General features: G+C 53.2%; 3 protein-coding genes across 4 annotated transcripts in view; 1 reads left to right on the top strand and 2 right to left on the bottom strand.

Moving 5' to 3' along the window:
* TECPR1 (tectonin beta-propeller repeat containing 1) overlaps positions 1-1,747 on the top strand; it is a 42,673-nt gene extending 40,926 nt beyond the window's left edge. Inside the window, exon 25 of the mRNA XM_049904403.1 lies at positions 95-1,747. Within this exon, the coding sequence (XP_049760360.1) occupies positions 95-208 (114 nt within the window). The 3' untranslated portion in view covers positions 209-1,747. The remainder of the gene's footprint in view (positions 1-94) is intronic.
* A 39-nt stretch (positions 1,748-1,786) lies between these two features.
* BHLHA15 (basic helix-loop-helix family member a15) lies at positions 1,787-5,116 on the bottom strand. The gene is made up of 2 exons (XM_049904412.1): positions 5,038-5,116; positions 1,787-4,472 (listed from the first exon to the last, which is right to left on the bottom strand). Exon 2 carries the CDS (start codon positions 4,419-4,421, stop codon positions 3,873-3,875), a length of 549 nt encoding a protein of 182 aa, XP_049760369.1. The 5' UTR covers positions 4,422-4,472; positions 5,038-5,116; the 3' UTR covers positions 1,787-3,872.
* Positions 5,117-6,757: 1,641 nt separating this feature from the next.
* The window catches only part of LMTK2 (lemur tyrosine kinase 2), a 118,588-nt gene continuing 108,703 nt past the window's right edge, over positions 6,758-16,642 (bottom strand). For both annotated transcript variants that reach the window (XM_049904401.1, XM_049904402.1), the window contains exons 12-14: positions 11,986-12,103; positions 11,489-11,731; positions 6,758-10,465 (exon numbers count right to left, since the gene is read on the bottom strand). In XM_049904401.1, the coding sequence (XP_049760358.1) occupies positions 10,437-10,465; positions 11,489-11,731; positions 11,986-12,103 (390 nt within the window). In that variant the 3' untranslated portion in view covers positions 6,758-10,436. The remainder of the gene's footprint in view (positions 10,466-11,488; positions 11,732-11,985; positions 12,104-16,642) is intronic.

The following is a 16,642-nucleotide window of genomic DNA, read 5'->3' as shown; positions in this document are numbered from 1 at the left end:
CTGTGGGCCTGGCGTGGGTATGGCAGGAGGCACCCAGCGCAGGGCATCTTGGGGTCGTCTTCAGACCGCCCAGTGACACATTCTCTGCTTCTAGGGTGGCTGGGACCACATCTCCGTCCGGGCCAACGCCACCAGAGCCCCCAAGAGCGGGTCCCAGGAGACCGGCGCACCCCTGGAAGAGGCATGCAGTGGTCCTGTACAATGCTGAGGCCCCTGGGAGCTGGCAGTGCAGGGGAATGAGGAGGCAGGTCACCTGAGCCTGCCAGCCCCCTGTCCTATACTGAGATTGGGTGTGGCAGTGTCGCCAGGCTGGGACCAGGCACCAGAAGAGCCCAGAATGTGAAGCTTTGGGGAAGCCCCCATGCCCCCAATTGGGGAGGAGTGCCTTGGACTAGAGGGGCCTGGCCCCTCCCACCCCCTCTCCTCTGTGCCCCCCACCTTTCCAGGACCAGAACCTGGGACCATCTAAGAACGCAGAGCCCCATGCCCGTCCCACAGACCCTGGGAAGGAGCCCCCCCCAGCCAGTCACCACATCTCCCCCATACTTCCTGTTCCCCCAGAGAGAAGGTCCATGAGGCTCAGGGTCACTGTGGCATGCGCTGCGATTATTCCTCAGAGCGGGACGTGCAGAAAGGGTGGCATTTCAGAACTTCAGGAAGGAGGTGGCTGATTGGAAATGCATGCTAGGGAGTGGGGGTGTCCTCTTCCCCAGGGTGGGTGCGGGTCCCTACTCCAGGGATGGAGACCACCCAGGCCTGGGAGAAGGCAGCCCATCCTTCACAGAATATGGGTTAGTTGTTAACCCTCCGTCAGCCTTTCTCCCAGATGTGTTTGGGGGGCTTGCGGACGGACGAGTGCAGGGGCAGATGGGTGGCCGGCTGGTGTCCTTTTACGTGGCATCATGTTGAGTAGGGCCGGGTGGGGCTCTTTGGGCAACTGGGCCAAGGAACCTGCTGTGGGGCTCAGCGGGCACTGGGGGAAGGGCAGGACATCAGCCAGGACCCTCACAGCCCAGCAGAGCACAGTCTACCTGGCAGACGGTGGCCCTCCCCACCCTGCAGGTCTCTGCTGGTTAGCCATGTACACCCTACTTGGTGAGTCCCAAGTTTGCTTCCTGCCGTGGAGGCTTTGCCCAGGAAATTGTCAGCACTGAAGTCCGTCTGCCCCCTTGGACTGAATGGCCATCTGCAACCAGCCCCTCACATGTGAGGAGGGAGCTGGCCGGCATCCCGTTCTGTTCCCATGTTGAGTGTTGGTGCCAGGACTGGACTCGGAGGAGGTGACATGGGGTCACCCCCCACAGGCACTGAGGGACCTGGTGTCTCTACATTTGCGTGTTTGGGGCGGGGGAGTGTGCCTGGCGCAAAGCTCTCCGACGAATCACGTGGAAGGCGGACGGCGTCTGCTGTGGGGGACGGCCTCCTGTCCACTTACATTTGTGTCAGGTTCCCGTCTAGTGGGCATTCGGGCTCTGTCCTAAGAGGACTGCAGCCCGCTGTGACTGCCATCAAGTAGGTGGCTCTCAGTGAAGCCCCCTTCCCGGGGCACCCACATCTCTACCCCACTGAGTGCCGAGGGTCTGCCTGCCCAGCTGCACCAGCCGCCCCACTTCCTCAGATAAATGTACAATAAACGTTCAGTGAGATGCACGCCAGGGTGCAAACGAGGCGACACTTTATTGACCGTCGTGATTAAAGTGCCCGCTCTCCCTGTGCTGCACATGCAGCAGGGGTGAACGTGGCCGTTGCCGTGAAATCTTTCATTTTTGCTCTGTGACCGTGTTGGCTTCGTAGGCACTTTGACGGGGTGGTGCAGGGGGGCGCCAGTCAGGGGTGACTTTACGAAGCATCCCTGACCCACAGCTTGGCGGACCCAGGCAGGCCTCCAGCCACACTGTTCACGAGGGCCTCCATGCAGGATGGACGGTTCAGTGCTGGGGCCTGGGTGGGGGGTCCAAAACCAGGCCTCACCAGCCTATCCCAGACTGTCCTCCACCCCCATCATTCAGGGCAGGGACGTTTAAGGATTCTCCCTGACATGGCATGGGGAGTGTGGGTCACCTCTGGCCACAGGTGGAGGACTGGGCACCTGGGCTGGTCACCCTCAGGACGTAGAGGGGGTGCAGTTACCAATCTGGGCAGAAGGGAAGAGACGAGAGGTCCCCTGGACACTGCCTACCGCCCTGCTGGGCATCTCCAGGCTCTCCTGGGCCTCAGCCTTGTCTTTGCAGGTTCTTTGCTTGCCCTCAGCCAGGCAGCTCACCCTCGCTGGGGCAGTGTGGGCTCTGTCCCGAGATTGGAGTTACCCAGCCCCAATGCGTCCTGGTGGATCACCCTGTCTGCTGGCCGTGCAAAGCCGTTTCCCATGAGGGGCAGGCTGGGGGCCTGGGGTCCCCATCTGACGGTGGTGAGGGATAGCCAGGTGGTGAGGCCGGGGCCTGCCAGGCCTCTGGGTGCTGTCAGGAACCTGGCAGGAATGTGGTGCACCATCACTGCTCCCTGGGACAGGGAGACCAACCCTTCCAGGCTACCCTCAGAGGACTGAGGAGTGGGGGCCGGGGTCCTGGCCTGGCCAGGGTCTGACCAGGAGAGGTAGGAGCCACCACTGCCCTGGTTGCCTCTGATGTGGCCACAGATGCCGTGCCCCGTGCCAAGGGGGGTCAGGGAGGGAGAGCTGGGGAGCATGGCATGGGAGGACCTGGGCCCCATGAGCCAGCCCCTGTTGCCATGTTGGGCTGGAAGCAGAAGGACAAGGAGGAGAGAGGCCAAGTCTGAGGAGCCTGTGGGCAGGCACACCCAGCAGGAGGAAGCTTGGCCTGAGGCTGCCGGGACCTGCCAAATTGTCCTTCCTGCCTCACAGGGGAGGAGCAGGGAGCTGCCTGCCACCCCTGGCTCCACCCCAGAGAAAGCCCCAACTGTAAGTGGGGATCCAGGAACATCCTAAAATCCAGTCAGACTTAGCAAAAAAACAAGTGTTGCCATTGAGTGGATTCTGACTCATAGTGACCCTAAAGGACAGAGAACTGCCCCATAGAGTTTCCAAGGCTATAATTTTTACAGAAGTAGACTGCCACATCTTTCTCCCTCGGAGCTGCTGGTGGGATTCAAACATCAACCTTTTGGTTAGCAGCTGAGGGCTTAGCTATTACACTACAAGCTTCCTCCCTCTCAGACCACCCTCTGCCAATCACAGAGCCTGAGTCAGTGACAAACAGGACCACGAGCACCCTGCAGCACCAGGGCCACGGGTGGACCCTCCGTAGTCAGGGCTTGGGCTGGAGCCCTGCGCCTGGCCAGGAGGGAAAGGATCCCAGCCCCTCTTCCGGCCAAGTTCCATCTAGAATTAATCTGAAGTCATCTCATCAGGGTTTCCGTCTGACAGCCTCTCAGCTAGAAGCCTCAACCACCTGGCTGTGCTACACACCCTGTGTGGCCTTGGGCTTTACCAGGCTGACTCCATGCCTCAGTTTACCTCAAACGAGGAGGCTGAGTTCAGGTTCCATCTCGCCCTACGGTTCAGGTTGGAGGGTCCCAGGCCTTGGCCTGAGCAGCCAGGCAAACTTATGTAAGTAACCCTTTTCCTGGAATCTCATCTGCCCGGGAGGGAGGAGGAAGCCGGTGAAGAGAATTTGGTTAAAAAGGCAAAGGCCTTTCCACAGCTGCCTAGTTGGACCAGTTCATTCCAAAGCAGGACCTTTGCCACTGCTTGTCCCCAGGGAACAGGAAAACAGCTCTCACAAAGTGGCTGAGTATTCAGGGAACGCAGAGCCACCGGGGCCAGGGCCACGAGGGCAAAGTCACCCCCTGCGGGCTCAGGCCGGAGGGGCCGGGCTGGGATGGGCAGGCCAGCCCGCTGCCGCCCCCGGGAGGCCCTAGGTGCCCTCTCGGAAGCTGTGGATCTGTGTGGAGTACCGCTGCAGGTGTCCCTCCGGCGGGGTCTCGCCGGCTCCCTGCTGGTAGTGCTGGTAGAGCTTGGGGCCCGGGCCCTCGAGGCCAGGCAGGCGGCTGCTCGACATGGTCAGGATGGTGGCCGTCAGCGACTTGATGTAGTTCTTGGCCAGCGTGAGCGTCTCGATCTTGGAGAGCTTCTTGTCGGCGCGCACATGCGGGATGACCTCGCGCAGCGCCTGGAAGGCGTTGTTCAGCTTGTGCATGCGTTGCCGCTCGCGCTCGTTGCTCTCCAGCCGCCGCTGGACGCTGCTCTCGCGCCGGCCGCCCGGCCCCGGCCGCCTGCGCCCCGCCTCGCCTCGCGCCCCCGCCGCCGCCGCCGCTGCCGCTCCCCGCGCCGGCCGGCTTCGCAGCTCCCGGCCCGGCTCCGGCCCTGGGACCGGCTGTGGCCTCTCGGGCGTCTGCTCCCCAGCGGCGGCCTCTGCGCCCTGAGGGGACCCACGGCGCCTAGAGGCCCGACTCTTGGTCTTCATGGCTGGGACGGGCCGCCCGAGGAGGTGGGTTCTGCGGGGAGGCTCTGGGAGCTGAAAGGCAGAACACAGGTGCCCGCGGTCAGTCACCGCGGACGCTCACGGTGGACACTGTGGACTCTAGGCCAGCCAGCCCCCATCACTCCCCTCTCTCCTTCTTCGCAGCCCAAGGACAGCTGATCCCTGCGCATACAGGGACCCGGGTCCTTCCCATCACGCACTAGCCCAGAGCTGACCCCACACTGACTCTCAGACCTTTCCCTTTCTGTGACCCCTCTGCCCCTGGGTGGCGCCCACTGACCTCAGGGACCAAACTCTGGCCCCTGAGTGCCTACTGGGCTCGGTGACCCGGGCACTTGTTCTGACCAGCGGAGATGCACCCGGAGGACACTTGGTCTGGCCCACTGCCCGGCTGCTCCTGCAACTGCGGGCAGGCAGCGAACCAGGGGCCACACTCCGGTCCTGGACATGACCCGCACAGGGACCCGAGTCGCCGCGGGCATGGGGGCAGATATCGCAGGTCAGAGGTCGGCAATGGGTGGCCTCGGAGGGGCTCCGACCCAGGCGCCCCCCTCCGCTGCGCGTCCCCCGCCCCGCCCGGACCCCCGCCCTCGGTTACCTGAGGATCGGCGGCTGCACGCGCCGGCTGCCCACGGGGGACAAGGACACGTCGCTTTAGCCGCCTCCGGCGGGGCGCGGACGCATGTAAATGAGCCGGCGGGGCGGGGCCGGGGCGGTCTGTCGTGTGGCCCCGGCCGCGCGGGGGGCGGGGGGCGGGGGGCGGAGGCACCCGGCGTCCAGGGATCGCTCACCCCTCCCCCGCCCAGCGCAGGGCTGTCCCCGCCGCCAGCCCGGCCCCTTGAGGGCGCGGAGCCCTGGACGCCCCCGAAGCGAGCGTGGCCTAGAAGCCCATTCCGTGAATGGGGAACTTGAGGTCGCTGCGGGCCTGCGGGGCGGGGGAAGCCCCGGGACTGCACCTGGGTGCTGCACCTGGCTGGGGGTGAAGGTTCAGCGCGGAGCCAGAGTTCCAGGAGATGAAGTCGTGGAAGAGCCGTTTTGCAGTAAGGCTAGTATCTTCAACAGGCTTGAAGAGCAACAGCTGAAGCTGTTTGGTTTTGATGAAAAACAAACCAAAAAGCGAGGCCACCACCACATCCTCACCTCCCGTATTTCAGGGGGACCATGCAGCACCCAAAAGTCCGTGGACACAGACTTCTAGGCTACCCCACCCCCACCCAGGCCCTGCAGTGGGAGCTGGGTATCAGATGTGGGTGGCACCTCATCCTAAGGACTGTCTCTAGGTTACTAGGAAATGATTGGTGATCCTGAATCTCACCCTCAAGTAGTAGGTCAGCCCCCCGATTCATGGCAACTCTGTGCACAAAGCAACTAAATGCTACCCTGTCCTGCGCCACCCCATCCTGGGTTCCACATTGGGCTGTTGTGACCCACAGGGTTTTCAGTGGCTGATTTCCTGAAATAGATGGCCAGATTTTTCTTCCTAGCCCATCTTAGGCTGGAATCTCTGCTGAGACCTTTTTAGCATCACAGAAACAGGCAAGCCCCCACTGACAGATGGGTGGCAGCTACACACGAGGTGCCTTCCCTTCATGGAAGGCGGGAATTCCACCACTGAGCCAACACTGCCTCATCCGCCTCCCATTAGCTTTACTTAATCGCTCCGTTTCCTCACCTTTTACAGGTGGGTTAAGATGGGCAGGCCAGGTTGTGCACCAGCAGCCAGGTGGGTACTGCCACCTCTGCAACACTTGAAGGAACCCTCCCGCACTGCCACTCGCTGCCTTGTCTCTGGCATCTCTGGACCACAGTTGAGTCTTCCTTTTGCTCCTCCCCTCCGGTTATACCCACGTTGGTGGGACCCAAGCAGATGCCTGGAGCCGCCTCCTCGGGCCTCGGTCTGGTAGGAGGCTGTTCACTAAGATGGAGGGCAGGGGGCCTAGAAAGGCCTCCTGGGGCTCGGAGCTCACGTGTAGCTGGGCCATATGAAGTTCGCAGAAATTAAAATGCTTCTGAAATCCATCAATAAGTGCAAAGGCTTGAGACTGTAGCTACATTTTCTAGCAGCATATACACTCCATAAAAGTTTCATTCCTCAGTAACTGAACCAGCCTTCATGTTTTCAGGAAGCAGTGTGGGGAGGCTTAGATCTTCCTGAAGAGGGGCCTATGGTGGCTAGCCAGCACGATCGGGAAGGGCCAGGCCACCCATGCCCACCCCCACCCAGGGGGGAAAGACACAGAATAAACACAGCAACAGAGTTTATAAATATATAACTATATTTATTTTGAATATTAAATAGTTTTTAAATTACAAGCAATTCATTGAATCACACTATGCATCAATATACAGTAAAAATCTTACAATTTAAAAATGTACACAATTTAAACAGAAAGTTCGGTAACTGGTGTATTGCCGTGAGCCTCTGAAGGCTGTGGAAAAGAACAGAAAAGCCTCGAAGGTGTGACTGTTCCGTGGGCCCTTGTCTGCAAACGTGCAGACAGGGTTCGGCGCTGGGTGTGTACACCTGTCCCCCATCGTGGTCCACCTCTCCTGTGCAGACCCGAACAACTTACAACACAGCGGGTGTCCACACCACTCTGAGTCATCCTGACAGGCTGCTGGTAATACAATACTGTCAACACGTCTCTAGGACTTTTGTGTTTGAAGGAGAATTTTCTTTTTTAATAGCCAAGTCCTGAACCAACCACACTGCTACTTAGAAGAGTGTTTTTGAGATGTAGATCTGGAATAACTGTGTACACCCACTCTTAAGTTAAGGCTACTTCTCAGAAGGCCAGTATTTTCAAGTCCCCTGTAGCTGACACCAGACACCTGGGATATAACACTTCATTCACTGCTGAATTTTCGAAGGACAGGCCGAGTAGTGTAAAAGCAGGAGGCACCTCCTGTCCGCCCAGGCCCTCAGAACTCACATGCAATGGACCATTAACCCTACAAATACCCCACGGGAAGTAGTAACAGAGGAAAGAGGTTGTGAAAGGCGTTTGACCGCAGCAAGACATACAAAGACTTTTCGTAGATAAAGCCATTTCTGTAGAAACAATCACCTGTACATCTAAAAATAGAACGGATGTTCTGTGTACAATTCAGCACAGCTGAGCGTCTTTCCACCCGAAGACGGACAGCCCCTTAGCCAAACACAGTAAACATCGCAGAAGGTTCTGGGGGCACTTGCTATACATTTCTACTTCTGGCTTCATGACAGGGTCATTTGATAAAACAAATTAGCATCTAGCTAGAGAGGAAATAAAGGGCAGATTATTTTTACTATAGCATTAAAAGCACATAAACTACTCCAAAGAAAGACTCATTGAAATCTACCAGATTCTGGATTTCTACCCAAAGGAGGCCAGAGAGTATCACTGCGGACCAGGTAATACAAACCTCACCCACATCACAGAACAGAACCCCACTGACTTATTTCGCCACCTAACTCATTAGAACAAGTAAATTTTGAAAACCCACAACTTGTAACCAACTTCTTAGCTAAAAAAACCGAATCAAAGAACAAAGCGCATGCTGACGTTTCAACAATGGGCTAAACATTCAAATCTACTTAATTTATTCCCTGCATATTGCTGGAGATTTCAAAAGAACATATTAACTCACGTGTTTATTATAAAATCTTCCCTGTCATGCATCAAGCCCCTCCCCCAACTCCATGTAGAAAATGCATTTTTTTTTTTTTTTGGCAATTAATTACGAGAACAATATAGACTTAAAAAAAAAAAACTTTTCACTGAAGCTGAAGTTCAAGATAGATAGTGGATGATTTGCTTTAAAAACATAAAGTGGGAATGATGTTAAAAATCTCCTTAAATTGCAGTGAAAATGCACAGCCCCCAAATACCAATACGTTTATCCCGGGCTGACCGGTTAAGGAGACTATATTCTATGGGTCTGCTGGATTTTATCTCAACTCCTTAAATCTGTTTAAAAAAACTAAAATCAATCACCTCTAATTTCTTTCTCAACCCAGACTGCAGGTAATTCGCTGTCAAAATGCAGGGAGCTCAGCAAGTCTCCAGCAAGAAGTTGGGCATTCAGACAAGCTTTGGCACGGTTGTCGTCTGGTCCACGCACCACCAGATCCCATTGTCTCTGCGATGCCTGCAGTTTCGTGTCCACACGAGGCGGAGGGTAAAAGGGGGCCTCTGTCTGCTCTGTAATTTCTTGCTCGAGAACTTTATTGCTAGTGTAAAACATCAGTGGAGTGAGCCAGAGTTGATCATAAAGGTCACGCTTTACCACACGAACGTGAGCCAAAACAAACCTCTGTGTTCTGAACTAGGTCCCGATCTCTCCTGACGTGGTGAGCCGGGGGTCATGGAGGAGCCGGGACAGCAGGACCCCCTTGAGTGAGGGGCCACTGTGCAGTGCCACAGACCCGAGAGAACCCACCGGTACCAATGGCTTCCCCACAGATACTGCACTTGCCATTGGCACTTCCTCCTGTGAAGGAGCTAGCTAGTTTTTTCATTACCAACACCCGACTCCTGCCAACATTAACTGAAGCTGTGCTGCAAACACTCTGGCCCCCTTCATACCAAGGGAAAACTGGGTGCTTAACGCAGACGGGAACAGTCGATGTGGCTAAGTCAGCATCGGGGGGCACCCCAGAGCCACAGACACTCGCTTGTCCCTGCTGAGGGATGTATGGCTGCCGAGGCTGTGTCCTTATTCCCCGCAGGATGTGGTCTCTCTCCCAGCTGAAAATGAGGCTGGCCTCACCTAGATGTACTTGGAGTGATTACAAGGGAGAAAGTCAGCTTGGGGATTATTTTAAAGTTCAAGTCAACAACATCTGAACGGTACAAACAGAATTAATTCACGCATCCTTAATACCTTGAGAACTTGGGAGAAGCTTCTTCCTTGGAGTTCTCTGCCTTTTTAAAGGAAGAATCATAAGCGTTACAAGAACACTGAAGCAAAACAGGAGCCTAGCCTTGGAAAAACCAGCAGAAGACTCAAGCTCTGAGGGGAAGAGGCCACGCTCTGTCTGCAGCTCAGCTCACCTGCCTGCCTGTTGACACCGTGAGAGGAACCCCGCTTGGCTCCCCAGAAGAGCTGAGTTCTGGGTGCACTGCCTGTCCTTTTGAACCAGAACGGCTTTGAAAACTGTGGGGGTGAGGTGGCAGAATCATGGAGAGGCCTCATTTGCTGCAGGGGAACCGCCTTGTAGAGAAGAAACAGAAATGTGTTTGATTCAATCGACAAAACGGAGCAGTGTTTTCTGACTCATCAAAAATATTTCCTGTAAGAACATAGAACACTAACGTTTGGGATCATTTGCCGTTTATGAAAGCGTACCACGTGTGCAGTCCCGGCAATTCTAAAGACAGCGTCACACTCGGGATATGAAGCTTTACAAGTACCATGCAGAGCAAACAGACGACAGAACAGAAAAAAATCAAACTGGTGGGTGGCACCAGCTTGACCCGCCTTATTTTCCTTGAATAATTTAAGGTTCTGTACAGTATCGGGGACTCTTAGAACAGTTGTCCACAGTGCAATGACAGAAAGCAATTAGTGATTTCTTCAGAAGTAATAAATATGGCTCACGACGACCGCTCCCATGCATGCATCCTCAGTGGTATGAGGAGCACCTGTGTGTGAGGCCCAGGTGCAGATGCAAACAGGACACATGACATGGGAGAGGACACAACCTGCCACGCTCAGTTCTGGGCACACAGAGCCGCTCGAGGTGGTGGCACAGGCGGCAATGGGGCGCTCCCGTGTGGGAGCCGCTACAGGTGTGGCCCCAGGTGCCAGCACGCTGCCTGGGCTCCCTGCCCCGTGCGCCACTCCTCCTGGGCCTGCAGTGCCCATCTTGCCGCCGCCTCTCTTTCCACCACCTGGTTCTTTCTCGAAGCCTCGTCTCAGTCCAAGTGGAATGGACGTCCGTGCTCGGGCTGGCAGCGCAGGGACGCAGCTGTGAGGGCGCAGCCTCGGCCCGAGGGGGGCGTCGGCACCCACTTAATCTTTCTCCCCATCTTCGCTGCTTCCTGTTTAGGAGAGAGGAAGCACAGGACAGAGCTGGGACATAGCTCCTTAAAACAATCGTCACAGACAATAATGGCTCGGGTAACAGCTAACCCACAGTGCAGGAAAGGAAATGAAGCCAGCGTTTGGACATCCAGCACCTGCCCAAGCTGCACTTTTGCTTCCTTCAAAAGTAACACCTGCCAGACGCTCCTATCCAAACACATGTTTTAGCTCACACGTCTGCTCAGCCTCAGTGCTCGGGGCCCCGAGGAAAGCAAGCCTGACCTCTAAACATCGGCCTCTCTGACAGATCGTTAGGTAATGGGCATTATCTAATCTGCACAAATACAATAGAGTACAAACACAAATGAAAGCTCTTTAGAGTTCATATTTATTACTTGACCTGTACACTTAAAAAAGTATACCGATTAACACTTATCTTTCAATCTAGTTATGGAGAAAAAAAAGGGTCCATATGCTCAGATAACACAACTTCAAATGTGCTCCTGCCTATTAAAAGCCGCCCAGCCCCTTCTGGTATCTCCCAGAGCCCAAGACTAATGGCAAAACCAATATTCTGAGGGGAAGAGGCAAGACTGTTTGGGCTCCATCCCAGAACCACAAGTCAAGTGTGCTTAAGAGCAAGACCTTTCAGAAGAGCTGCTTCTCTGCAAAGGAAAGCAGCAGAGCAGAGAGGCAGGGTGGGAGAGGACCACAGCTAGGGAGGAGCTGCAAAAGGGACAAGCACAGAACAGGGAGGCACCTGGGGCGATCTCCAGTCACCCTCACACGTGCGCCAGCGCCGGGCGCCCACTCGAACAGGGCACAGCCGATGCTGCCCCACCGGGACAATGAGCTCGTGGGTGCCTGAGGCCCTGAAGTGGAGGGCGTGCCGGGGAGGACAATGTGAAGGCAGAGGGGTGCTTTCATGGACATTTTACGATGCACTTAGCCGACAGCAAGCTGCGATGGGTCAGAACGCACTGCGTGGGAGCGAGGACCCTCCCATGGCTGAGACCACCCAGCGCTCATGTCTCCCTCACCTCCTTGTTCCATGTCCGAGTCCGTGAGGTGAGTGAGGGAAAAGCTTGCGATGCTGGCAGGGGAGATGGAGAACCTGGAATAGGGCGCCCCGTGGGGCCAGCTCTGCTCCACGCTCCGGGGCGGCGGTGGAGGAGAGAAGTACTTGGATGCCTGCAGAGAAGGCCTGGAACCAAGAAGGTTACTCGCTGTCTTGGACATAAAAGGGTCCAGGGAGAAGTCGTCATCCCATTCGAAGCCGCCACCTAAAAATGACAAATAAAAGGAAATCCTCCTTTCACCATTTCGTGACTGAGGAACAGGAAGTAGAGTTGGACACAGCGGTGTCCTGCAGGCCGGCCCTTGCTGAGGGGTAGAGGCCTGAGTCTGCAGAGCGGGCGCTCCCCCACTGCTACAGGGCCTTTTTGAGAACAGGCCAAGCTGCCCTTGGAACAAGCTGACATTATTCACAAAACACTCTTTTCCAGTTTCTTTTTAAACCTGTCATGAAGTGAAATACCTTCTTCATCGGTTGAACTTTCTGAGTTGATGCACCTGCTCAGGTGGGGAGGGCCTGAGGAGGGTGCAGGGCCGTGTGCTGCTCCTCCACTGGGCCCCAGCTCCTTGGTCGGGGTCTCCTGAAAGCCAAACAGAAACTCCCATCAGCAAACGGCTGCCTGCAGGAAGCACCAGGCAACCTGCCTGCCAGCCTGGCAGCACCTCTGACCGCTCAGCAATGAGGGACATGGTAAAATGAACAGTGGTTCCAGGCCGGGGTCAGGTGGATTGAAAACAAAAGATCCCCCCACTGCCCCCAAAAGGGCGGCTCTGGAACGTGGACAGATGCAGGAAGCAGGTCTATGAGGACTCTGAGAAGCAAACGGTAGCCAGTGGTTGGGGAGGAAGACTGGGATTCTGAGCATCGCCGCACCTCGGGAAGTGTGCCACTTGTCCCTCCAATATCCCCTGGGCTGGCCTCAACACAGCCCAAAAGCCAGCGTGGGCACCAGGGCAGACAGCGCTAGGAGCAGCCCTTTGGTTCCGGCTCAAGGGACAGGAAGGGGTTTTCTGACACTCGGAGAGAGCAGAGGCAATTCCAGGAGAGTTTTTTTCTCCGTTCTCTCACTCCCAGCCCCAAGCAACCCCACAGTGGAAGCATTGGCAACAGAGTGCCAGCAACTGGCTGACAGGGGCCTAAATTCTGAGGGAGGGGAGTCATCCTTTCCAGTTGGAGGAGCTGTGATCCCAGGAAAGTGAGGAGAAACCCCTGCCACTTCAGCTGGCAGGGGCACAGCTACAGGAAGCATGTGGCCGAGTGTGGTAACTGACGCCCCACCTCTCTGGCTGGAAGACCAAAGAGGGGAGACCCGAGGAATTGGAAAGCACCAAGGATGTCGTGGAGAGGGAAGAGCTCAGGAAAGCGACCCCACAAGACCGTTAGCCTGAGCTACGCGTGGCAGATCTGACCCTAAACCACTAAACCACACACCAAGGTTCTAAGAACTGAACTACTAGAAGGACTGCTGCCCGAGCTCCAGTCTGGCCCCTGGTAGCGCACACACAGGACAGAATCAAATGGCACAGTGAAGGCCCTGAAAATGGGACTAATATTGAAACTATAACCCACAGAAAGCTGGTTGGAACTTGTGCCTGAATTTGGCTGGGACGATGCTTGCTAAAACAAAAGTATCCACATTCTCCACAGGATTTAAACACCATGCAGAAATGCAGAACACAATATGAGGATACAATCTAAAATTACTCAGCATATAAAGAACCAGGAAAACCTCTACTCAAATACAGGAAAAGACAATCAACAGTCACCAATGTCAAGATGACACTTACACCGAAATTATCTAAAAAATATATTATAAAAACATTCCAACAAGTAAGGGCAAATACTCCTGAAAGATATGGGAATACAGAAACTTTCAGAAAAAAAAAAAAAAATTTTTTTTTTAATCTTGAAAGATATGGGAATACAGAAAGTTTCAGAAAAGAATAGGTAAGAAAAATCAAATAAAAATTTCAGAGTAGAAAAATACAATAACCAATATAAAAAAACTCACTGGATGGGCTCAACAGAATGACAGAGATGAGAGGAAAGAAGCGGTGAACCTGAATATGCATCAACTGAAATTATTCAATATGAACAACAACAAGAACAAACATTGGGGGAAAAAATGGAAAAGAGCCTCAAGAATCTGTGGGACAACACTAAAAGGTCTAGCAGTAGAGTTCCAGAGGAGAAGACACAAGATGGCGTAGATAAAAGTATTTGAAGAAGTGACAGAAAACTTCTGAAATCTGGTAAAGACATAAAGCTACAGATTCAAGAAACTCAGCAAACTTGGACTGGGATAAACACAAAAAAATCCATGCCCAGACACATCACAACGAACGTGCTGAATACTAAAACTATAGAAAACCAGTTGCCGTTGAGTCAGTTCTGACTCATGGCAACCCCATGTGTGTCAGAGCAGAACTGTGCTCCACAGGGTTTTCAATGGCTGATTTTTCAGAAGTAGATCCTCAGGTCTTTTTCCAAGGTGCCTCTGGGTGGACTCGAACATTCAACCTTTCGGTTAGCAGCCAAGCACATTCACTGTTCGCACCACCCAAGGACTCCACAGTACTCTTACAGGTGAACATATTAATGATTACATTAAATACAAATGGTCTACATACACCAATGAAAAGACAGAGATTTCAGAATGGATTAAAAAAACCCCGTTACCCAACTATATGCTATCTACAAGAAACTCAAAAATCAAATATAACAAAAGAGGTAGATTAAAAGTATAAGGGTGAAAAAAGACACACCATGGAAATATTATATAATAATAAAAAGGTAATTCACTAAGAAGATATAATAATCCTAAGTATGCAGACCCCTAACAACAGAGCTTCAAAATACAGGAAGCGAAAACTGACAAAAATGAAAGGAGAAACAGATGAATCCACAATTGTAGTTGGAGACTTCAACACTCCTCTCTCAGAGGGTAGAACAAGTAGACAGAAAAACAGCAAATATGCAGAAGTACCGCACAACACGATTAACCAAGCAGACATAACTGGCACAATCCGCCCATCAACGGCATAAGACACGTGGTTTCCAGTGCACACGGAACATGCACCAAGATAGACCATATCCTAGATCATAAGAAAACTTTAACAAATTTAAAAGAATTGAAATCATACAAAACATGTTCTCTAACCAAAATGGAATCAGACTAGAAATCAGTCACAGAAAAATAACAAGAAAATTTCCAGCCCGTGGAAATCAAACAATATACTTCTAAAATATTGGGGAGCTGAATGAAAATGAAAATACAACCTATTAAAATTTGTGGATGTCGCTAAAGTAGTGCACAGGAAGGGAAATTTATAGCATTAAGCGATAATATTACAAAAGAAGGACCCAAATCCTAAACTTTCACCTTAAGAGTGTAGAAAAAGAGCAAAATAAACCAGAAACAAGCAGAAGAAAATAATGAAGAAATCAACGGAACTGAAGAGAAAAATAATTAAAAAAAAAAAAAAAATCCATGAAACCAAAAGAAATTCTTTGAAAAGCCCAATAAAATTGATAAATCTCTACCAAATCTGACAAAGAAAAAAAAAGGCAGAATAACCAAGATCAGGAATGAAACAGGATAATACTACAGATCCCAGAGACATTAAAAGGACAATAAAAGAATACTACAAATGACTCTTAAAAAGTACATAAATTTGGAGGCGGGGCCAAGATGGTGGACTAGGTAGACGCTACGTCGGATCCCTCTTGCGACAAAGACTCGGAAAAACAAGTGAATCGATCACATACATGACAATCTACAAACCCTGAACAACAAACACAGATTTAGAGACGGAAAACGAACAAATACGGGGAAGCAGCGACTGTTTTCGGAGCCTGGAGCGAGCGTCCCAGTCAGGTAACCTTGGCGCCGGGCTTCTGGGCCCAGCGGAGCTGAACTCAAAAATCTTGTGACGGCGCAAACAAGGGGCGCAGCCCTACCCCCCTGAACTGAACCCAGGAGGGGGCCCAGCCGGTCCACGGAGGCGGCGCAGCAACGCGGCTGGCGGGTAGAGAAGTCCCCGGGAGGCAGCGACTGATTTTGGAGCCGGCAGTGCAGCGTCCCAGCAGGGGAACCTTGACGCTGGGCTTTGGACTGGCAGCAGAGGATCTGACCGCAGCTTCAGCGGGACAGACCCCCGGGGGCAATCTCCACACAGCCAGCACACGTAGGCGACACGCCCCTCGGGAATCTCAGATAAAATAGTCATTCCAAGCAAGACAAGCAACTTTGGCTATATTCCGAGATGCTACTCTCCTATCTCTCTGAACCCTCCCCTACCCTTCCCAGGCTGCGTCATTAACATTGGAATTTCCTGAGCCAGAGGGAGAACGGCTCCGGCTCCGCAGTGGCTTTGCTCCCCCCCCCCCTTTTTTTTGGTCTTTTCCTAACCCATTCTTCCGGCCTGAGAGAAGGAACCACATAAAACCCAGGGACCAAAAATCCATCCCTAATTGGACTAAAAACACAGAACCAGGTACAGCCAAGCATGTATGATCCAAATCTCGGACTTTCATCCTTACAGGGAACAAGGTGGCAGTTATAATCCAAAGGCAGTTCTGACAGGAATCTGACGACTACATTTTTTTTTTTAGCGGATTTTCTGGAAAAACAAGTTTCCCAGGTCTGATATCTCTGCTTATTCAACAGAGCCCTAACTGACCCACAACAGGGAACTGAGGGCTGAAGCTCCCCCCAGACCACCTAGCCTCTTGCCTTAGGGGTCTAAGGAGGGTGACACCTACCAATCAGTAGAGGTACTTGCACTGGGGGCCTAAGGTACAGCTGCAGTGCCCTCCCACCAAGGTGCTATAGGAATAGAGACACACCCACCTCACTGACACTTGGGGGAAGCCTGTCGGCATCCTGCCCCCCCGGAGGGTGAACCCCAGCTGCTAATAGAATCTGGTACACACAACTATCACCACTACTTCTCAAGGTGGATAGGTGTTAGGGTGCAGCACACACCTGATGACCCAAAATCAGATTCTACTCAAGAATAGTGAATAGACTCAGGCATATATATCTGGCAACAGCCCAAACCAGCTGGTAATAGGTCATAAGTAAGTCAAGGGCTACAACAAACAAGACAGCACAATC

Source organism: Elephas maximus, chromosome 12 (assembly GCF_024166365.1).
Source record: "Elephas maximus indicus isolate mEleMax1 chromosome 12, mEleMax1 primary haplotype, whole genome shotgun sequence".
Classification (NCBI taxonomy): Eukaryota; Metazoa; Chordata; class Mammalia; order Proboscidea; family Elephantidae; genus Elephas; species Elephas maximus.
The sequence above is the reverse complement of the archived record's forward strand: the minus strand, read 5'-3'. Positions and strand labels throughout refer to the sequence as shown.

What these genes read in the sequence shown, in the direction of transcription:
- BHLHA15 (XM_049904412.1), bottom strand. Translation starts at nt 4,421, where the DNA reads ATGAAGACCAAGAGTCGGGCCTCTAGGCGCCGTGGGTCCCCTCAGGGC.